The 24,770-nt window shown below is 35.0% G+C and overlaps 1 protein-coding gene across 1 annotated transcript; it reads left to right on the forward strand.

Annotated features, from left to right (window-relative positions):
• Positions 1-159: 159 nt before the first annotated feature.
• Positions 160-17,690, forward strand: LOC140800073 (uncharacterized). Its single transcript, XM_073154716.1, has 3 exons — positions 160-687; positions 7,946-8,133; positions 16,982-17,690. Exons 1-3 carry the CDS (start codon positions 300-302, stop codon positions 17,504-17,506), a joined length of 1,101 nt encoding a protein of 366 aa, XP_073010817.1. The 5' UTR covers positions 160-299; the 3' UTR covers positions 17,507-17,690.
• The last annotated feature ends 7,080 nt before the right edge of the window (positions 17,691-24,770 follow it).

Below are 24,770 nucleotides of genomic sequence, written 5' to 3' on the forward strand. Positions count from 1 at the left end.
TCTTATATAAATTATATATATTTTATTAAAAAAATATGCATTTAGTATGAAAAATAAATAAATTTAATTTTAAGAGTACAATCCAGCTATTATTAAAATTTGTCAATTTTAATTAAAAATTCGTCAGTTAAAAAGGATACGTTTCCATCGTTTTTCCTTTCTTTCCCCCGATTAAATCATAAAATAATCCCACAATCCACCCCGATTGCCGATTATTCTTCCCAACCTCGACTATCCATGAAATTATCCTCCTCCTACTCTTCTCCGTATCCTCACCCCTTCTCGTCGAAACCCTAGCCATGGCTCGCGGGTTCCGGGGCGTGAGGGACGACCTCTCCGAGCTCGGCCGTCACCTCGTCGATGTCGCCTGCTTCCTCCACCCTCTCCTCTCCCCCTCCTACGTCGACTCGCCGCCTTCCACGCCTCGCCGTTCGCCGTCGCCGCGGCCGCCCTCGTCGCGGATGATTGCTGGAATCCTCGGCGACCTCGCCGAGGTCAGCGGGGCCCTCCGCGGTGGCCTTTCGCGCCTTTCCGTCGCGATTCGTGGATCTCCCGAGAGGGGCGTGGGGGCCCCGGACGATCGGGCGAGGGTTGTTGGAATCTCGGATGATGTGCTAGAATTTGTTCGTGATCTCGTGAAGTCCCCTGAATCCTGGGTCGATTTCGCGGTGCCTGTGGGTGAAGATGGTAAAAATCCTAATTCTTTTATTGTAGTTGCTGTGAAGTTTTGCATCTGTAGGGTCTTATTTGTCAGTTAAATACAGCTTATTCTTTTACGTTGTATCCACTGCTTCATTCAAATTTGGCTAGTCCTAGATTCGCTAGTTGCTAGTTAGTACGGGATAAGATAATTAAGCCAGGCTCAACAATTCTGTTGATTGGATTAGATAATTGAGCAATTAATGTTAGACTTCCTATTTGGTCGGACTGTCAACTTACTGTCTTCTAAGTCAAGATTGAGAACTAGCTATGCATGATCACTAAATGTTCCATAAAAGGCTTGCGATCGAGTCAGTATAGTTCTTTTAAGTCCACTGGACCAACAACTGATTCACTACAACAGAAAGTAATTACATCTTCTTGTTTTAGGTGAATGGCATAGCGTGGGTATGGATACACATTAACAGCAAGGTTAATGTTCTCACTTCTCACACCTAAGATTATCACAGTGGACTTCTGTTGTTTCTAATGAACTTTTGGAGATCCTGTATGTATGTCATGGTGAAGAGCTTCGTTATGGTTGATTTGCAAGGAATAAGCAAGAAAAAGAGGACAGGAGGATAGGGAAATTTAAGTAACATAATAGGCTTATCTAAACAAGACAAGATAGTGTGCAAGTACTAACAATATAGCTATGATTTGTCAAAATCATTGTTTTAGAAAACTTTCGCCTTAATACCTAGACTCCCACCTTAGATAGAATGTAAGTAGGCTCTACTTAGGTCCCACCTAAGTGACCGGCTTAGCATCTCATAATATTTTAATATGTAGATTGACTTCAAAATTCAAAATGATTGTACATGTTGATGAATTACTGGATTCAAATAGCTTATTATATATCTTAACAAGAATAAATTAGTGTATTGTTTAGATCACAAGTATTAATTTTAATTTATTCTCTAACTATTATTTCATTTATTTATTTATTTAATTTATCTTTAATTGTCTTAAATTCTGGGTGCCCACCTGGCACTTAGGCTTTGCATCATCCCTTGTCCATCTGTCTACCACCTACAGTCTTCTAGAACCTTGACTAAAATAATGATGAATGCCCTGTAACATTGGTGTTTAGCATGTTGTTTGAAGCTACGAATATTTAAATACCACATGTGAATATTGGAGTTGCCTAAACAACTAAAATTCTTGACCATGGATATGATTTTTCATAATAATTTTGGTAACTTCTCCTACCTTTGACCTTCCGCTCTTTAATCCATGGAATGTTTTTGCACTGCTTCTACCTCTTTTATCTTGAAGTCTTTATTGATTTTTGGGTACTAGTCATGTTCTGTCTCACTTGTGATAGTTGGCAATTGCATTTTGTTTTGCCTCATCATAACGGCTTTTTCATTCTGTGCTTTAACAAATTCTGTTGCTAGTTAATGTTATTAAGAGTCTCATTTGTAAAATTTAGCACATGCCATAAAGTTTGTGTTATTTGGTCTAAGATATGCAAATTCCAATCCTCAAGCCAAGCTCATCTTTGGGGTAGATAATGCAAGTCATTAACCATATGTAACCTTGGGCCCTGACAGTTTATTGAAACTAACATTGCAATAAAAAGTTATTGGGATTGCATTAGTATTTCTGCTCATTAACCAGAAGCTTCATAGATGTAATGGTTTTGTTAGATACACTAGGCAACCACAGTAATCTAGTGGTGAAAAAATTAAGACAGTTGCTAGATATTTGTGTGAATTTTAAAATGTTCATTTTCTTACTACTGTGCTGTTGCATTTAGCGGAAAAACAAAAATGAGGCACTTACAATCTGTAAGGATAGGAAGAAACCAAATTTAGGATTGTTGTCAGTCATGCTAGCTTTAGTCAGAATGATTTGTTTCACTTAGGCTGTGGTCTTTGGTGTTCTTAGATTGGATCTGGCCCTGATTAGTATTAAGATGACAGAGCACTGCTGTTCCAAATTTCAGAAATCAGAAAAAAACACAATTGTCAAGAGCCACTTTTCCTGGTTAATCAGATATGTCATTTTACGATCAATCCCAACTTCTCCATAAAGAGACGGGTTGATATCAAATCTTTTCAGTATTACTTTGTCTTTGATTGTTTTCTCCATAAAGAGACGGGTTGAAAAATCGGTATTGGGATTGGCCTTCAGAAAAAACGTTACGTATCGGCCGTATTAGTCCCCTGGACCCGATCGATTTTTTAATTACATAAAATTCTAAGTATTATTTAAAAATGCAGAAAACTTTCTAAAAATTTAGAAAAAAGTTTACCAAAAATAAGAAAATAATGAAAGAAAAATTATGGTGTAATAAAAAATAAAAAATAAGAAGAGATTAGAAAGAGAGTGAGTCATGGTGCAGTGAAGAAGAAGAAGAAGAAGAAGAAGAAGAAGAAGAGAGACGAAAAAGAGAGAGTGGAAGAACTAAAAAAACTGAGAGAAAAATAAAGAAATAAATTAAAAAATTATACACCGGAGTTCCTCGGAGCTCCTCGGAGTTAGATCTCTTCGTAAGAGAAACAACGATTATATGGTAAGCAGGAGAAAAAGAAAGAAAGAAAGAGCAAAAGAAAGAAAGAGAGTAAGAGAGTGAGAAGAAAGTGTGAAAGAGAGAGAGAGAGAGAGAGAGAGAGAGAGAGTGAGAGAGATGCTTTGTTTAAATTTGATTTAGCATGATTTCTTAATCATTTCTTCAAGTTTACTTCATGAACTTTGGTGTTTAGTTCGATCATCTTTGTTAATCTCTCTATATCGAATTGGTGGTGGTTCCTTTCCAAAATTCAACAATTATTTTAATTTCCTCTTATCTCTTATTCCTTATTATTCTCTATCTTCCCATTGCAGTAGGACCATGCAGGTGGACAACATTATACACCTATTATACTTAAATAATATGGTTGCCTTAGTGCCTTGTGTCGATATTAGATTGGCCCCTTGTATCAATTACCGTATATCTTCAAGTCCCCAAGCCAAAAGCCACTCAACTTAAGTGGGAGAGAAGATTAAAGGGCCTACATTTTATGTGAGAATTCCCTGATTTTCATACTAGGAAGTTTGAGAATACCAAAATTGGTGAACATCGAAAGGTGAATCATTTAGATCTATAATTTGTAGATTATCTCATTCAAGAATTTAGGGTGAAATTGAATTTCTCCAAATTGTTTATGTCACAACTTGAAATCGCGGCCACATACCCCAATAGACTTGAGATACATGAAGCATTAACATTAACTTTCCAAATCCACAAGATAAAAGAACCCAATATAAATTAATAACTCTTAAGTCAATTAATAAAAATTCTCAAGGTAATAAAGAGGTTCAAAGTATGACCAAATGTCTTCCTGAATATAATATTAAAAGAAACTAATGTGACTAGGGAAAAATTAAATCCTAAGTGGAGGTAAAAGGGGTCCTAGTGCACAATGTTCATTCACTATGCCGATCAATATTCAAAATTAAATTTGTTAAGATAATTTTATGAGCTAACAATTTTAACCCAATAGGTGAATCCACACAAAAAAATAAAGCCAAACATGCTCATAACAAGAATACTAAAGCACGAGTATAATAATACAATGGTAAATTGATAACATGCTCAAGTATCATAATATAGAACTTCTCAATCTCAAATAAATATCATATTTCTCATCTTGGGCCTTTGCCTATGGATCTATATCAATTAGAATTTAGCTTCGGGATGATGCTCAAGCCTTTTTCTCGTAGTAATCTGGTTAGGGTCACCATAAAATATTACTAAGTGATAAACACACTATATTTTTTTTCTAATCATTGAATGACTAGAGTCACATCAGGGAGATTTTTGGTATAGTCTGGAACTATTCCCTAACTCTGTCAGGGTCGCATAAACAGATTATCGTATGATCAATAATCTATCTATTCTCTAGACTTCAAAGTAGACTCGAATTACTATAGGGAGATTTTCGATCTAGCGTAGGACTATTCTCAATGTCTTACCTACCCATAACTAATGTTTCGTTAGATGCACAAAGAATAACATTTCACAAAGTACAACATTGTCTGAAGTATACAATTGCACGGAAAATAACATAACGCGAAGAATACCGTTGTATGAAGAGTATGGTAATTAAAACAAGTAGTATATATATATATTTTGCAAAATATGTTGCAGAGTAAAATTAGGTGAATCCACTCACCGGTGATCCACATGAAATAGCTTAAATCAATATTCCAAGTACAAGTAAAAATCTTCACTTTTATCCATAAATAAATTTATATTTTAATTTAACAATATACTAAAATTACAACTAATTAACTTTCGGGCTTGCAACCCATCTACTAATTTGCTTGAGCTGGGACAAGGTCCAAACCCAACTAAGAGGGGAAAGTGGATTGGGCCTTAGCCAGCCCATCCTGGGTCACAGGTTAGCCCGTAACCCACACAATCTTATCTTATGGGTTAAGCAAGGCCCAATCCTTACCCTTCTTTTTCTTCAAAGGAGGGGCAACAAAGGAGGGGAAAGCGAGGTGCAACTAGGGGAGGTAGCTATCGGCCCTCTGTCGTTGGTGATCCAAATCGACGATATCGAAACATTCCTCACTGTCAAGGCAACCAAGATGAGGTGGAAGGAGGTCTTTCAAGGCAACTGGCCGCAAGAAGTGCACCATCTATGGCCGACGACCATGGTAGTAGACAAGATCTCGCAATAGGCCTAAAAGGCACCATCAAGCAACAACAACAGTCTCATGCAGAGAAAAACTTGTTCAGAGGGGTTGACGCGATCGACATTGATATTGATAGCCATATGTGGGAAGAAAACTCATCGGCAGGAGGCTATGTGGTGTATCTTCCCCTAGAACTCCAAAGTGCGTGAGAAGGCACGTGCGCTTACTATTTTATTTTATTTTTTTTGGAAAAAAATTCATTTTGTACCTGTGTGTGTGTGGTGGGAGGGACGGGGAATTGATGACTAAAACTCATGATTGTCGAAGTATATATCTTGTAGATCTGCCCTTAAATTATTTATCCCATACTAATGTTGTAAAAAAGCAACTACTTAATCTGGCAGTGAAGCTTTCAATTAGCTCACATATGGTGCTTGCACAAAGGTAGGCTCTATTGTGTAGCTGAACAATGAAATATTAAAAATGCTATACTAAATGTTTTATTATTAATAAACTAGTAAATATGTAAAAATAACAACATAATATATGAACAATTGTTCAAGCTTCAGTTTCAGCCGATCTTGACCCATGATGATGTTGCAAAAGATGAGACGTTGACGTAACCAATGTGGTTGTGCTGGTGGGTATAGGCGAGGCAGACAAGGTTGTGACATGTGTAGGCGGTGCCGTAAGTGAGATGAAGTGAGATTTTTTTTTATTTTTTTAAAATGAGAGTGAGATGAAGTGGGAGACATGATAGAGATAGGGAGAAGGAGAATGGGAGAGAGAGTGAGGGGAGATTAAGAGAGTGAGTAGGAGAAAAGGAGATCTTTTATTTATGTGAGAAAAAAGAGGGTGAGTTAGGATAGAAATTGAGAAAGTAGTATCTTTTTTAGTTTTTACATTTTGAGTAATTTATATTTTATATCTTTTTAAAATTTTTAAGATTTTTCACGTATTTAAAAATAATTTTTATAATTTTATGTAATAAAAAATTAGTTCGATATCGGTAGGTTAATACGTATCATTTTTTTGGATAGCTAACCCTGATCCCGATATTAGGAACCATGCAATTATCTTCATCAAAGCGATCCACATGCATAATAATAATATGATCTCATGATTACTCAAGTAAACCAAGAAGTAATATTTCTAGTAAATTTGTTTAATTGAATATCAACAAAATTTTAATCATCAAAATCTTAATAAAGATAGATACATTAATAAAAACAATCTAGAGTGCATTTGCATATTTGATTCCCTAGTAGGACCTATATGTGGTCTAACTGCATGTAAGGACCACATAATGCATATCTGGGGCAGTTTACCTGTCAACACTGCCTATGCAACCTCTTTAAGTCCCATACAATCCTATTAGATTTAAGGCTAAATTACACCTAGACTCCATGAACTCTGGTCAGATACCATTTATATCCTCTAAATAAAATGTGATGCTAAGGCCTCCTGAACTATCATAATTTTTATAGAAGGTATATTTTTAACATAAAAGTTAATTTTACAAAATTGCCTATATTGTTATGCATATTTTGACTGGAGGGAAAGAAAGAAAGTTTGATAAAGATCGAGAGGGAGATAGATTGAGAGAGTGGAAGATGAGAAATTGTATCATGATGGAGCTTGGGATTGGGGGAGAGAAAAATATAGGAAATAAGAGTTTGATAGAGATAAGAAGGGAGACAGGTTGAGAGAGTTTGAGAGGAAGAAGAAAAATAGAAATAATATCACAGTATAAGTTGTTTTTGGGAGGGGAAAATGTGGGGAGGAGATGAGAGGGAAATGATTGGCAAAAATTGGTAGGAAGGGAATGTGAATGTTTTGGTAAATTCGGGTATGAAGATGAGCGCAGTTTTTGGTACTAATGAAGGCAGCCAATCACATGCCAAATTTGGATGGCAAAACAAATGGTACGCTAAGAAAAGGGGTCATCTTTTAACATTTGAATAGTTTTTTTTGGGTTGGTTGGGGGTGGGTTTCTTCTATAGGGGATTTAAGCGATATGAGTCATAGTTCAGGGAGTTTAGGAATAATTTAGCCTAGATTTAATGTAAAATTTTGATGAAATGGGGAAACTATATTATACCTAATTTCTAGCATGTTGGTAGAATAACAAACCCTTTGAAGAAAGACTAAAGCAAGCAGTAGTATTACTTGATCATTTGTGAATATGAATTGCATAATTTTAAAATCAAAGACTTTCATTAAAAAGCTGCATGAGGGATGCTGAGCTATGCCAGCCATGATACTGCAGTCCTAGTAGCAAGACTGGACATGTCCTTTGGCACCGCATGACATTTATTAGCTAATGCCACCCTAACTGTAAATGCTACAAATTTCTTATTTCTTCTCATCATTCCCTGTGCAGTAGACAAATATTGCAAGATTTTACCTGATAGAATCAAGGCAGTCTTACAATCAATGGCTGCCTAGCTTTTCTACACTTTTCTAACCCTCAATTATGTTAGCGTTTTCAAATTGCCTTCCCATGGAGCCCTCAATTGTTATTAGCCTTACCAGAATTTCCAATTTGTTACTGGTCCATCTTATGTCATATTATTTACCACGTAGTTTTTGTGCTATAATTGTATTGTTGCAGATTTTAATATGTCTCATCTTCAAAGAGATCATGTAGCAGCTGTTGAACGATTGTCTCCAGAGTTAGCAGAATTGCGTGTTAGACTTTGCCCTGCTTATATGAATGAGCATTCATTTTGGAAGATTTACTTTGTATTGTTGCATCCGAAGCTGAATGAGCATGATTCAGAGCTGTTATTGAGTCAACAGGTATTAATTTAACTTATGTGTCATGCCTAATCATTTTCAATTATTTTTTTATATCCTAATAGTCTTATCAACCAAATTACATTATTTCTTGTTGTTGCATGATTTTTTTTGTTTGATCGTCTCCCTAAGGTCCTAACTTATTAGACTCTGTGTACCTTTTTACATATCCAAGCAAAGAGATGTACCAATTTGAGAAAATTGTAAGATTTTTGTTGTTCCTTTTTACTAAAAAATAATGAGCTTTAAGTTTTACTCAACACGGTTGTCTCTTGATTTCCACCTTTTCCTATTGGTAACAATATTGTCAAATACGACTTTGCATTTTGCACCTTTCCTCTATATATTAAATGAAGTCTTGCTTTATTAGATATTATTAAATTTATTGATATTGTTTTGGAAAATGACCATGTTATTGATTATTCTTTAGTTGCCACCTCGGAAAAGCTTAGTGGTTATCTTAGTTTTTTGTGTAATGTAATGTTTTACTATGTAAGATAACCTTGAATTTTCAGAACAGTTAGCAATGTCACCAAACTGATGGATATATTAAGGTTTCTGTTCGATATATGTAATTGTCATTTCTCTTTTCTAATTTGTATATTTTTCTTTTCTTTTTTTTCCTTCATACTATTTTCTAGAATTTTTTAGCTGCCTTAACGTCCAGACTTCTCCTTAGGTGCTCCCAGTCGTTGGAACTAGGTGGTCTTTAAAACCTTAATATTATTAGATAATTTCTCTGGTTATTGTTATTTTATGCTCATATCATAGTTGGGCAATTATATCTTGCAAGTATGTACTTACGATTTCCTGAAGCTTGCTCGTGTATTTTATTGAACCTCATGAGTCACAAGTGTCCAAAGATGATAAATTTCGACCTTGTACTGTAAAGATTAAATCTTCCATTATGTTATTCATCAGAATTTATGATTTCTGCGACTCTAATTATCCTCTTTGAAGTCTAGCTTTCTAGGTTGCCTTTCTTGATTTTCTTTCCAGGAAGTAAGTATGATGCAGAACCTCATTTTTTTTCTCTAACGTTTCTGATTCTTGTTATCCATAAAACTTGTTGCCATTGAAAGAGGTTATGTATATCTTGGATCCATATCTAGTTACACATAGAACTTTTTCTCATTTTTTCCTTATTCTTTGTGAAACCTTGTATCAATGTTTTGAAAGGCGTCGATGGTGGGCGATTACCCCACCACTTAGCGCCAAGGCAAAAGGCAGGTGATAAGGAGGTCTAATATTTTTATATTAAAAAAATAAAAAAATTGTTATATAAGATATTTATAATTTTTAATACTAATATCACATAACATAATCACAATTCACAATTCACAATTCATAACTATAATAAGTTCACAAATATCACAGCTAAATTCCCAAAACAAATGACATGATAAAAAAATTAAAAATTATCAAATTCATAAGAATCACAATCAAATATCCAAAACAAATAACATGATCAAAATTTTAAAATTATTAAATTCATAACAAATTCATAATCATTAGATCCAAATATCTAACAAGTTCATAATCATCACAAGAATCACATTCATAATAAGTTCACATTCAAAATTAGACTTCTAGTTTTCTTTATAATCTTTGGGTGGAGCTTTATTTATTAATAATTTATCATTTGAATCATCATCAAGCTCTAACTCAACATTATCATCATCCTCTATTTTCTCATTTGACTGGATCAATTGCTCATCTAGAAAAGTGGAAGAAGTGCTACTAGTAGTAGTTCGAACAACTCTAGCACTCATCCTTGATGATAAATTTTTTTCCGCACTCGATACTTCTATTACCATTTCCCGAGTTAATCCTTCATTCGGGAAGACCTCTTGCTCTTGAGGATTATTATCCAACTAATCAATTGCATTATTTCTCTCTTTTGAAGCCACAAGATCCTTTTCTTTTGATATCTTTCGATATTTTATTCTTACATTAAATTGTACATAAACTAGATCATTTAATTTTCACTTCCAATCTATTTTTCTTCTTTGAATGAATTTAAAAACAAAGACCAAATTAATATTAGTCGATTATAATTTAGAATTGACAACTTCATCTTTTTTTTTACATCCGGATGAGCTACATGTCAAATAAAGAATCTTAAATGTCATGGTAAGGGGTACTAGCTTTATATACACTCTGTCAATGAGCTAATAACCATACAAATTAGAAAGTAATTTAGTAATATATTAGCATACATAAGTAAATAAGACTAAAATACATGCTTTATTACATATGTTGAACTGTTAAATATATCTTGGTTGAATTTATCATTATTAACTTCTCTTGCCAATCTTGCTAATAGTCTCCTAAAATTTTTAGTGGCATCCTTATATGCTTTCAACCCCATATTTGTAATGTACACTTGAATGGACATATCTGGATAAAAGTTCTTAACACGACTAAGAACGTCATCTATTACATTTAAATCACTCTTAATTTCATCACAATCTTTATAAAAGTAGTATGAATTTAAATAATATACATCAACAAGAAGATGTGTATCAAGCTTTTCATTTGTGTAATGATTAATTGCATCGAGGAAAGGCTTGGAAGAAGTTTCATTATTACTGAAAATATTCTTAATTTTCTTTTTAGCATCTTTCAACCCACCATATATAAATTCTATTGGTGGCTTTCTTTTACCATCAACAACTCAAAGCAACTTCACCAAGGAAGTGAAAATATTAACCGCTAATGACACTTCCCTCCAAAATTGATTATTGAGAATAGTAGAGTAAGCTCTCTTAAAATTGATTATTGAGAATATTAGAGTAAGCTTTCTTAAAATTGATTATTGAGAATATTAGAGTAAGCTCTCTTCCCCTTAGTAGTTTTTAACCATTTGTATGTTAAATATTCATTAAAAGTAAACATAATTCTTAATTTTTCTTTTTTCTCCAAAAGACTACAATGTAAGAAATTAAGTGACAAATCTTGTAACTCCGGACTTCACAATCTCCTTTTATTGTGTAAACTGATATATCAAACTCAATGTCTTGTGATGTCCATAAATGAAGATAGTGACTTTCCTCCCGCCTTCAATTGAACATTTAATCATTCCTTTGGTATCATCTCTAACATTAAATCTATACAGTGAGCGGCACATGATGTCCATTATATACAAGGATATATTTGCTTTAGTAATCTTGTAGCTGCTAAATTAGCAGCAGTATTATCAGTAACAACTTGAAGCACAACAATATTATGGATGTACTCACCTATATGTGAATCTTTAGAACAATCAACTGAACGTATAAAATTAACCCCTAGCTCACAATTGACACAAATTCATAATGTTTTTTCCTTTTCGATCCGTCCAAGTGTCAGTCAAAATGGAGTAATCATTTTTTTTCCATGCATCTCTATGATTCTTCAAATTATCATTTATTTTCGCCACTTGCTTATTCAAAAGTGGCTCACATAAATCATGCATAGATGCTGGCTTGAACCTCGGACCATACTGACCAATTGCTTTCATAAATACATGAAATGATTTATTAGTGATATCATTAAAGAGAATGCCACACTTATAAACCTAATGAGCTAAGTCCATTAGCACTCTATCTCTTTGTTCTTTTGCAAAAGTATCTTTTATACTTGTTTTTACCATCTTATCCTACTCTCAAATTGCAATTTCTGGATTAATAAAGGTATATTTGTCTAAACGACCTCTACTTCTTGATCTTTTACTTCCAACATCTAAAATTTCTTAATCTTTTCTTTCTCCAAATGTCACTTCTATCCTCAATTCTAGTTCCTCTTTTGATTTATCCTCTTTTCTCTTTTTGTTCCCCTTTATATGCTCTTTAATAACTTTTGTTGCCTCATCAGTAGCTTTTGGATAAGGCGCAACATCGCCTCTAACATATGTAATATGCTTATTGAATATACGAATTTTTGTCTTTGTGACCTCACAAAATTTGCATTTTACTGTGTTAGCATCAATTTTGTTTGGAAGGTATCCATATTGTCACCCAGGATCATTAGAGCCAACAAGCACAAAAAACTCGGATGATGTTGATCTAGCTATGGATGGCTGTGCCAATAATGGCACGACACTTGGCATTACTAGCACGACACTTGGCACGGGGGTGTGCCACTGGCACACCCCCGTGCCGACTCGTGCCGATCTGCACGGGTGCATGCCGACCCGTGTCGGTCATTGTGCCATGTGAAGCCCTATTTTTCTTACTTTTATTAATCATTATCGAATCAACTGATTAGTTGATTATTTAGAAAGTTTAGATACAATTAATGATGATGATGGTGATGATGATGGTGATAATGACAAGACTTAGTCTAGTACAGTGATGATAGAGATGAGGCATGCATTTCTGTTATACAATCTTCTCAAAGAGGTATTATTTTATAAAGGATTTGAGTCTGTAAGTAGCAGCACATCAGGAGTGGTGTACCCATAGGATAACATGAGTTCATTATAATTACCATCATATCAATCATACCCACTATAGCTAGAACACTCATATTATACTCTATATCCATAATCTGCATATGCTTATGGTGTATCTATACCTATTCAATGACATTCATTTTCGTGCATGTTCAATATCCATATTATATCATAGGAGAATTGTAAAATTTCTATTTGTATGAAGATCATGTGAGATATTATAATGAGCAATACTATCAATGAATGAGTTTTAAAGAATATCGACAGTATTTAATGTAATATTCTCGTATTATTCTTGTGCCGATAAATGAAGTCTTTGATCCTCCTCGTCATTTTACGTTTAACTAGATATAAATTTTAATTATTAAACTATTATCAATTGATATTATGTCTTCAATTATACTATGGAGTATTCAATTATATTATAGTGTTCAATCATTAATATTAGTTTTAATAAATGTCTTCAATCATAGTATGTATTGAATAATATTTATATTTAATTGTTGCTTTATTTTTAAGGATAATGGTAACCCTATTATTAACTAGTTCATTTTTATTTATTAATTTATTTATTAATTTTATAGTAATAGAAATAGATGTCCTACCAAGATAGAATTTGTAACTTACTATCCTTTTGCCTAGCAGGCAAAGATCTACCTCTAATCCTACTGACATTGGACCTAGTGCTCAGGTAGTTTGGCCAATAGTAGGTTAAGAAATATTGAACGATAATGTGGGCAGGAGTTTTTGAGGAATACAAATAACCTCGATTTTTTTTCTAAAATATGTCATTTACAAAAATAATCTAAAGATAAATCATTATAATGTAGATTTCAAACTTTTAATACATATATTTAAATTAAAAACTAAATATTGACATATCTAAACCAAAACATCTTTAAATATCCTAAAAAGTTTATTAAAAATATTATAAATGCATGCCGGTAGTACGTAGGGGCATGCCATTGGCACGGCCGACTGGCATGCGCCATGCTGATTGCACTAGCACAACAATGGTTGGATTCAGCCATAGATGCTGTTTGAGAGGAATTAATGACCATATCTGACTATTTGTGAATGAAATTGGGCAAACAAGGTAAAAAGCAAATATAATTCATATTTCACATTTTTAATTCCTCCAAATAATAATCAGTAAAACACTAATTAGTGAGGATAACTCTAATACTGTAATCAGTAAAAAAACAAACAGTAATTATTAATTACTGTTCACATGAATCAGAATTACATTTCAAAATCTTCTAATCAGAAATTAATATATACTTAAGTAGCAGGCAATTAACTGCAATTCCCCAAATTAATAATGCAAGACAGTGAAAAAAAATAATAAAAAACTGGTAATCTTAAATCTTAATTCAATAATTCATAAACCAATTAAGCAATTAGCAATTAACTTTTCTAAATTTCTAATTAATTCCTATAGCTGGATACCATAGTAGATTAAGAGTAAGTAATTGAAAAATTAAGCTAGGGAAAATTGGGAAATTAAGCTAGTAAACTCGGGAAAGACTGACTGACTGACTGACTGAGAGAGATTGAGAGACTGGGAGAGTGATAGAGACTGATTCACTGGGGAGAGAGAGAGAGACTGATTCACTGGGGAGAGAAAGAGAGAGAGAGAGAGAGGAGGACCGTTGTGGGAGACGCAGGCTTTTGCCAGCTGCCGCACTGCCGCGCTGCCGCGCTGCTGCCAGCCGCTTGCTGCCTTCATTGTGGGAAAGATGGTCCCTACCTTTATTGTCGCCGGTCGCGGAAGGGAAATAGCCTGTAGGGTTTGCAACGAAAAAGTGAAGAGATATTACTACGGGAATCGCTTTTGCTTTCTTTTCCTCTGGCTACTAAGATGTTTCAGTTCGCCAGGTTGTCTCTTGTCTGCCCATGGATTCAGCAGCAGTTCGAAAGGTTAACCTATTTGGGAATCTCCGGATCTATGCTTATTTTCAACTCCCCGAAGCATTTCGTCACTTACTACGCCCTTCCTCGTCTCTGGGTGCCTAGGTATCCACCGTAAGCCTTTCCTCGTTTGAACCTCGCCATTAACGTTTGAGAGAGAGAGAGAGAGAGGAGTTGGATTTTTTTTTTATATATCGGTTAGTTATTAAACCTGATCTGCTATAAAACCTGACCCGTTTCACTTATTATCTGCATTCAACTTGGTAGGCCGAAGCGCCGGCCTGCCTAGTGCTATCTAGCGCCTAGGCGGCTGGCCGTCTTTCGTCATGCATTTCAGCATATGGCAGCCGCCTATTCCACCTTTCAAAACATTGCCTTGTATACAATTCATTTGCTTGTACAATCTTCGATTTACTCTTGGATGCTTCTAGGGTTCTTATATACTTTCGAGAGTTTAAAGACAGTCCAATTAGAGTTTTTCTATTAAGTGAAGAAGGTTCTATTTGCAACAATTATGACCCTAAATGTTCTTTTATTATGTATCTTCTGTGAATTTGAATTTTGAAGGGAAAAAATATTGGGATTTCATGCCATAAATGCATTATGAACTCATGACTTATAGATAAAGTTTGTTGCTTGTAATATAATTGTCTAACAGTTGCTATACATAATTAGCTTTGTCAGTGAATAAGTTTAAGATGGGCTTAGGTATGTATATTGTCACAAGTTACAACAATAATAACCTCAATTCAATATAATATTTTATGTTTGTAGAAATAAATATACATATATATGCATATATATATACGTATATATGTGTGTATCTACACCTGACATATCCTTGGTGTTTTGTATGTATCCTTGTTTTTTTAAGATTTTCCATATATAGATAATATCTGCTTATCTGTATCGTAGCTTATTAGTATCCTATATCCATATCCATGCTTTATAGATTATGTGCTTACTGTTGTTCATGGCATGTTACATGTATGTGTTTTGTACTGTTAATTATGTTTAAATTTATGACTTTTATATGTTGAAGTTTTCACTTTATTTTTCTGAAAAAAAAAGTGTATCGCATTCTATAGTGCAGCTGTTCATAAGCTTGATGATCGTCCACTACACGTTTTGGTATATCAAGATAAGTTTTAACTCGACATTGATTTCCTGTCAATTATAATTTGAATTAGGTATTCAATTATCTTTTATTATATTAGAACCTATAATAGCCTAAAAATCAAGCTTGATTTAATATGACATTAAGCAAGCTTGGTTAAGCTTGGAGTCAATGTTGATCTGAATTTGACTCATTTAATTGTTGTGTTCTGCTGCACTGGAAAGTTGCTCAAAATCACGATCAGAACATAAATTTAATAAGCCAACCTGCCAAGCTTGACTATGAATCTCAGGATCAAGAGGAAAAAAAAAACTCAAAGGTTGATCTTATGTAGTCTAGATTGTGGTCAGCTTGCTTGCAGTCTCTATCTGTGATGATTACACAAGGCATGTATGTGAATCACTGCTCTGCTTTAACCATCCTTCATTAATTTGATGATTTATGAATATTACCATCTTGTATCCTCCTTGAACTTGGAGCAATCATTTCAACATTGCTAATTTCAAAATAAAGATCATGATTCTACATCCTAAGAACCAAGATATTCTTGAGCTGTTACATTTTGATGTTGTCCATAATTCCGGCTTACAATTGATCCTCTTTTTAGACTATACTGATTATGAGAATGAGGCATCTAATTTGATTAAGTTACTGATGTTGTATAAGAGCTCATACCAGATTCTATCTGTAATTTTCTTTTGCAGCTTCCAATTGCATATTGGCATTGAACTTTGCCTGGAAGCAGCAATGTTGGAAGATGCTTAATTTCCAAATTGATGTTAGTGTATTACATTTGCAACATAGATGGAAAACTTGAGCACATAATATGCCTACTGACTTCAGTCAAAATTTTATTGGCTAGAAGCAATATCTAAGGCAATCCAATTATCTTTAATATAGGAACATGACCATTTCTGACTTCTCACAGCTTTTTGATGAGTCATAATGAAGAATTGAAAAATGAATTTGAATTCACAAAATTTATCTATATATTTTCATATTAATGAATGTAGAATGCTTGTATTGGACCACCTTCCTTATCTTTATATTGGCCAGACTACAACTTTTTGAAAAGTGAACTATTTTGTAGCCATTGGATGTGCCTTGAGATTTGTAAAATCTTATCTTGAGGTAGAAAGAAAGTGAGAGAACTCTATATCTGCATCTTGGGATAAACTTTTTATGATCTTGGGAAGTAATCAATGTCATGAAATAAAAAGTTCTGTGCTGCCTGTTAGCTATGTAGCAGAATTTGAGCTATGTAGATTAACCTGACCTGGGGTTGGCTGTTGAAAGATCTAACATGAAGTACTTGGAGGTGGAGTTATATATCTATATACTGTTGATATTCGTACTTGAACTGGAGTTTATGGCTGTTCCTTTTGCAGATTGTAGACTCTATGCATGTAGTGACGGAGATGCAACAACATCATAACTCCGAGACAGAGAGCTTGCCTATTATGCACAACAGGGAAAGTCAAATTGTACAAGAAGATGGTCAATCTTTGGGGTCTCAGACATTCGTTAAGGTAAGGTCTGATCAAAGCATTGGTAAGCAGGTGTTCACCAAGACAAGATCAGAACAAAGCATTGATCAATGGTCAGAGATACCTTCTGATGTGGATGCTCTCAGTGATGGTAAAAGACAGCTTAGAACTGAAGACTTGTTATCCAGTAACATAGATGGTGGCAATGCTGTTGTTCTGGAGAAGTACATGGACTCACTTTTAGTAGATGAAAACAAATTGCAATCTCTTAGTCCATCAATTAAATGGGACAACATAAGAAGAAAACCTTCTCACTTTGGTGATTATAGTAGTCATGCTCAACAAGCATCTCATGTTAGAGTAATATCAAGTGATGAATCGAGTGACTGGCATGCCATCGGAGATGCTGAAAATGACATTATCTAGAAGACACAAGTTAAAGAAGATCATTTTGAGTCCTTTGGCTCAGTATATCTTGTCTTCATGCTTGGAAGCTGTAAATTTGTATATGACGTTCTTGGAATAATGCTTGTTCAGGAAAAACTAATTCACCTATCATATGATTATAAAGATCTGTGCATACATATAAGCTCTTATCTTTCATGCTTAATTATAGTTTTCTCCTGTCAGGATTCAAGATACATCATTTTTGAAGTTTAGTATCACAGTATGATCAGGTGGTTGTCTTGGGGTTGCCTAGAGGCGCAGTCTGAATTTTTTTTTCTTTTTGTCTATTTTGATGTATGGTCAATGTATTATTATGGTAATGTGTAGATATGCAAATCTGTTAGAATTGGGTCAGGCTGGGGATCGAATTTTGAATCGATCAACCAACAACTAGACCAGTTAAGGTAATTTTGTACTCAGTGATATGCTTCTAAGGGTACTACAGTGATTTACTAATTATGATTTTAATTTTATTTGAAACCGAGTTGGTCTATCTGTAGAGAATTAATACCGTGGAGTTTAGTATATAGTAAATTGGGTTTAGTAAATTTAAAAGCAGGGTTTGGATTAAATTTAACACAAAAGGGGTCTAAATAGTGTTTTGGCCTTAATGTCACGTTTTCCAAGCCTACCTTTTGCCAAAATTCACCCTCTTTTAATTTGTTTTTTAAGAAAAAAAATAAAATATATTAATTAGCTTCCGGAAACCCCAAAAGCTGCAACGAAGGATCCAGCGATATATCTTCTCAGGTACAGCCAAAATTAGAAAGGCAACTCGAGTTTGCCAATCAATCTGTATCTGAACCAGCTTCTCGGTAAGTGTGAAGAACTTTACATTATTGGTAAAGTTTGATGAGAAAAAAATGTCAGCAATCATGTTGTCAATTGCCCAAGTAGGCTTGTGAACTCCTCTCAGGATGTTTGCTCAATAGCAGGGAGTCCGTCTTGATGATATATGTGGGGAATCTTAAATTTCTGGTGACCAGGAGTGCCCATCAAACTGCCCAAGCTTTGATCTCTAAAACAGATTTGAAAATCATGCATCTGTTACCTGCTCATAATGACTGGGGAACCATTAGGCAGTTTAGCTAAGAAGCCCATTTACCCCAGCCACTGTTTGATCGATAAATGATTCGTTAGTATTTAATTTGATCTAATCAGGAGTGGGGTTCCCACTTAATTAGGAAGTTGGGGGGATTACGCTTCCTAGGCCTGACAAATCTGATCGAAGTAATCAGACTGTAGAAACCAAGCTTTATCCCAAGTCTTATAGATATCGTTCTTACGTTGTTAAAGAGGGCTTTATTACGCCTCTTATAGATAAGGCCCTAAAGAAAGCTACCTTGTCCTCAAGTAGGCTCACATAAAATAAGAGCAGGTTCTCCATGTTCCCACTAGAGATACCTTGTGTTCTATTATGCCAAACCAACTAAGGGTCAAGTCCCATAACGGGGATGCAAAAGAGTTGTAGTAGAACTGTGGTTAATGGTCTCGCTGACAATGCCACAATTTGGACAAGTACTTTTAGGGCTAAGGTGAAGGCTATATTACTTGTCAGCAAAATCTATTCTAAAAGAGCTTTCACATAATTTTTTCTTTTGTGGGGGTGGGGTGGGGGGGTATCCGGCTCTCCACTGAGACTGATTATGAATACTAGACTTTCTAAGAAATCAATAAGCAGTCTTAGCAATAGCAATACCTCTAGGATGGGAAAATCAGATCCACCAATCAGCCTTATGGATGATGGCAAAATATTTTTCACACAAGGCATAACAAAAAATATTAAGGATACTATCTTCATTCTAAATCCTATTAGCAATAAGATCAGAAAATAAGGTGAAATTTTATAAAGAGTGCATATTAATAAAAATAGGTCATTTGCTAACAAGGATGCTAGATAATCAAAGATCAGCCCAGATGCTAATGCTGGTGCCAAATTTTCTTGGCAACAAGTGAGAGTCTAACTACTGAAAGGTCACAAATAGCTAACCCCTCCCCCCATCTGGCTTAGGCCTAGTGGTTTTGTCTCATCCAATCAAATCAAGGACCTTAACTTGCTTGCCCCAGATAACTTGGCAATGGGATCAACCACACTCATAGGAGTCTAAGAAGATGAGAGAAGATGAACCGGCATAAATTTGATAACCGAGATACTCAAGGTAACTCGCCTCGCTTTAGAAAGCATGACTCATTTCCAACCTGCTAACTTGGATTCAACTCTTGCCAAGAATTCCTCATAATATTTAATTAAAAAACGCCGAGGCAAGATCTTACCACTAAGGTAATTGGAAGAAAACGAATCCTATTGCATATTAAGAGCACTCAAGATAACATATTTTCATTTGAAGGAAAATTTGTAGGAAAATATTTTTAGATTTCTCAATTAATGCACAAATTTGTAATCCTATGATACGATTGAAAACATTCATTAATGCACCACAAGATTGCATGTTAGCTTGCATAGTAATGAGGAAATAATTTGCATACATGAGATGACTAACATGGCCTCTATTGTTAACTTAAAAAGGAAAGATATCACTATTTAAAATAGAATCTCTCATTAAAGTAGAAAATAACTTGGTCACATCGATAGATATGAGGACAATGGATCCCCCTTGCCGAATGCGTCGTTTGCTATTGAATCAGCGAGAGGCACTACCATTTAAAACCACAGAAAAACTAGAAGACGAGATAGCAGTAGCAATCCACTTAATAAAAATATCTAGAAAACCCATACGAGTCATAGAACTAGTAATGACTTCCCAATTAATACAATCATAGACCTTTCATGATCAATCTTAATCGTTATGAATTTTTTAGAAGACCTAATTCTATTTAAAGAATGAGTATTTTCCTAAGCTACCGTAATATTATCATAAATATGCCTACCCTTAATAAATGATGTCTGCTCAAGGCTAATAAGATTAAGAAGTAAGCCTTTCATTCTGTTAGCAAAAACTTTAGCCAAAATTTAATAATTCAGGTTGCAAAGGAAAATAAGTCTATAGTAATCTTGGCAGCGTTAACCCTCTTATAAATGAGGGAGATATATGCTTGTCTCCAACTAGAGGGAGAGAACAGGATGAAAAAAAAAAATGGCGGATGGAATGGACTAAATCCTCATCAATCTCTTCCAAATATTTCCTATAGAAATTGGCTTGAAAATCATCCGAGCCATAAGCTTTCCTACCCGACATAGATCAAAGAGTCTTTTTTGCCTCCGACTCAAAGACCTCTATAATAAGATCATCATTGCAATTTCATTTTCTTACCTTGGACCTTCTAATGCCAAAGTCTCCAATAAAAGTCAAGAAACTCATCCTCATTATCCTTAGTCTCAGAAACCTACCACCCCTCAGAGGTAGTTAGAGAACCAATAGAATTATGATGTTTGATGTTGCATGCTATTTTACTTTTTAGAACTTATTTAAATTAAGACATTTTGAAACCTTGTAATTCCATTGTTTAATAATATAAGTTTCAATATATATATGTATATATATATGTTCTCTAACTATTGAGAGATGCCAGCAGTTCTAGGGACTATCTTTTGTTTGAAGACCAAATTTTGATAAATATGTCATTTATCTTTCTAACAGTTTTGCCAACCCTCACCAAAGATAGAATTAGCTACAATCCTTTGGTACGCCCTACAACCGACTTTCTTTCTATATATCTTAGAGTTAAAATTGTTGGCCATACAAACAAAGTGAGGAAGTCGAGTGATATTGTAGAGAGCATTGAGAAGTGGCTTGTCGATTGGAAAATGAACTCCCTATCTAACCTCACTCACAGCTTCTTTTAAGACAAGGGTGGAGATTTGCTATTGATGGGCAACCTAAAGGAGGAGCAAAGTGGCATTGATGGGCTCTCCTAGAATGCTCTCTCAAGGGGAGATAGTTTATGTAGTCTAATCATCAATCATATCCTACCTTATCAAAGCTCGGTAGGGCTCTCTTGTTGTCGACCTGGGATGCTTCCTTCCTAGGAGCCTACTTTAATGCCATCCCATGCTTCTCCTTTAATTGCAAAAATTTGATTGATTATTTGGTATAATTGCTATTCCGATCTATCTCGACTCAGGCTGCATTCCCCATCCTCCTAAGCTATTCCATTTTGAGAAGATTTGGCTTCTTCACTCGAGCTTTGACAACCTCATATGCCAATGGTGGGACTTTACTTCTTCTTCTTTAAATGCAATTGTTTCCTTTCTCCTTAAGCTTTGTTTCTTTCGGAATATACTATAGTCTTGGTGCCTCGTAGATTTTTATAGTATTTGTTGTTCGAAGGCAGCTATCCCCCTCTAATATTCTCTCTTGATAGATAGGAAGATGTGGCCCCCTATTCATGGCTAACCGAACAATGAGAGCCGACCTCTTTTGTAGGCTTATTGACATTCTCACCCAAGAAGAGGTCTTTTAGAGTTAGAGATCTCCTTAACTTTGGCTCAAAGAAGGGATTGCAAACATCAAATTCTTTCAGTCTTATATAAATGATAAACATACAAATAATTTCATCTTTTCCCTACTGTTCGATTATTGTTAAGTGTCTAACCAAGCAAAAATCTGCAACTATTTATTTTAAACCTATAAAGATCACTTCAACTTCTCCCTCTGTTCATTGGTTTTCTTGATTATCTAAACCTCTCTTCCCTATTGAGGGCTTTGATCTCTCTAAGCTTGCCCTTCTCTTCTCGGAGGATGAAGTTTGCAAGGCTATGTTTGACCTTGGGTGCAAACAAGGTTCTTAGCTCAAATGACTTTCTAATCATTTTTATTAGCGGTTCCTGGACACTGCAACTTCAAAATCTTTATGAAGATTTTGGCCTCTCTTGTCTCTGACTTTACCTTGAGAATTTGGTTTTTGACTCTCGGCTAGGCTCGCTTCGGGGAGTCATAATCAAGCTTGAGTTCTCAAAGGCCTTTGATTGCATAAGCTAGGACACTCTCCTCCTTATCCTCTAAGTGCATTGCTTCTTGCCAAAGTGGATCAAACGGGTCATGCTATGCCTCTAGTCTTTTAAGGCAGTAGTCCTTGTTAACGAGCATCCTTCGAACCTTTCTTTTTCCTTGAGGAGGGGCCTTAGGCAAGAAGACATGCTCTTCTCTTGCTCTTCATCCTAATTATTAATCTTTTTGCTCACTTCCTTTTTAGAGCCCAATGTCTAGATCTAGTTGAAGGTTTGGAAAGCCCCCTCTTTTGCCATGCCTATCCTACAGTTTGCAAATAATCATTCTCCTCTCTTCTAGAGTATCTCCTTGATCCTCAACCTCAAATATATCACCCTACTCTTCGGTCTCATTTCCAACCTTATTATAAACTTTGATAAATCTTGCGCTATTTCACTCAACCCTTCTTCCAATTCTTCTTTCTAGGCCTTCATATTTGGTTGTGCACCAGGTTCGTTCTCGATTAATATCTCAGCCTCCTTGTTAAACTTGAAATGCTGGCTGTCTCAGAATGGTTTTCGATCATTGACAACTGTGAAAAGAGGTTGTCAGCTTAGAAGGCTAGGACCTTTTCTTTGGGAGGATGGTTGACCTTTGTTAAATAGGTGCTGTCGTCTATTCCCACTTACTTCCTCTCAGTTTTCTAGGCTCCCAATTGAGTTATAAACATAATTAATATCCTTAGGCAACCATTCTTCTAAGGAGGGGCAACAATATCTCTAACTTTCAATCTTTAGAAAATTGCGAGAAAGTAATCAGTCAAAGTTGTATAGTAGGCTAGGAATCCTTAATATAGCACCGTTAGGCAAATGGTGACGGAAGATAATATCTCAAATCTTGCTGAGTCTTTGGAGGTCAATCACTCTTGATTTTCACTTCAAAAGACATGTCCCCTTGAAGGATCACCGTTAGTATACTCCTTTATGTGGAAAGGTACCATCAAATCTTCTAAGGCATTTTTGTCTACTTTATGACAGATGGCAATTAGACCAAGTTCTAGATGGATAGGTGGGCTAGTGGTTTGCCTCTTTCAACCTTGTTCCCAAAAGCTTTTGTCATGTCATCCTATTAGGGCATCTACTTCTTGGATAGAGGATCTATTTGTTGCCTAGAACAATTGACGAGTGACTTCCTCATAAATTTTGGCTCTTGAACGTCTTTTTTCGGAGATTCCTCCTCCCACCCCAAGGGCCTAACTCAATTCTTTTAGCCTTCATTCACTTATGAAATAAGGGTGGAATGGGCATAGCTATTCTAATATTTAATACCAAAAGAAATGAGGTAATACTATTATAAATATAGTATAAGGTGTAATAATTACATTTGATATGCCATAAAGTTGATATTAAAATAATAAAATTATATTAAGAATTAGTGATGTTTTAATCCAAATGACAAAAATACCCTTAATATATTAAATACTATGGAATGACCTTTCTACTACAGACTTCCTTCCATTATATTGTATTTAAAGCATACTTCCTGCATTTCCCTTTTCTCCGTATTATATTGCATTTAACGCAAGGCGGTTCTAAATTGCAATTTGCTTAACCTCTCTTTGCATCTATAACAAAAACATCGATTTGCAACTACTTTGAAGTTTCTCAATCAAATGGACAAATGCAAAACAAAATGCCACATTCACCCAGGTAAATTTATACAAAACAGTTTGCGTAAATTCACTAATCCCCTATCTTGGATTGGATTAATGCAAGGCAAATATTCCTCGCCAGGAGGGCTATAGATGATCAATTAGGCACTTTTTGGTGGTTAATTTGGAAGGAAAGAAATCGAAAGATTAGACGTGCACTCCCTCCAGCTTATGATCTCCTGCTCTGAGATCTGGCGCCAATAGAGCTTTGCACTTCCCCCTCGCCCTCCCTTGTTGACTTTGATTCCTCCCTCTTTTCTCTATACGTACTAGGGCTTTTGCCCGGATTTCGTACCCTTCTGTTAATAGATCTAATTGGGCTAAGCCACTTATTCTCACTAATAATAAAAAGAAAATAATCTACAGCATTGTTAAAACCCATGGGTTTCACTCTCATTCATTAAATAAATCCGTAAAAGAGGAATTCATATGCAAATGCTAGAAGATAAGATAATCAGGTATAAAGCTAGTGCCTAACTTCGAGAGACCCTATTTTTGTTTCGTTTCCTGCTAATAAATTATGATCCAACAGGATTTTTTTTAAGGAGAGTACGGAGGTAAAATGAGCCCTACTAAATACATGTGGCAAGTAAGAAAAATGGCGATATTCTCTGTAAGTATTTGCTCAAACAAGAGTCAAACG

Source organism: Typha latifolia, chromosome 13 (assembly GCF_019914945.1).
Source record: "Typha latifolia isolate L0001 chromosome 13, TyphaL0001v2, whole genome shotgun sequence".
NCBI lineage: Eukaryota > Viridiplantae > Streptophyta > Magnoliopsida > Poales > Typhaceae > Typha > Typha latifolia.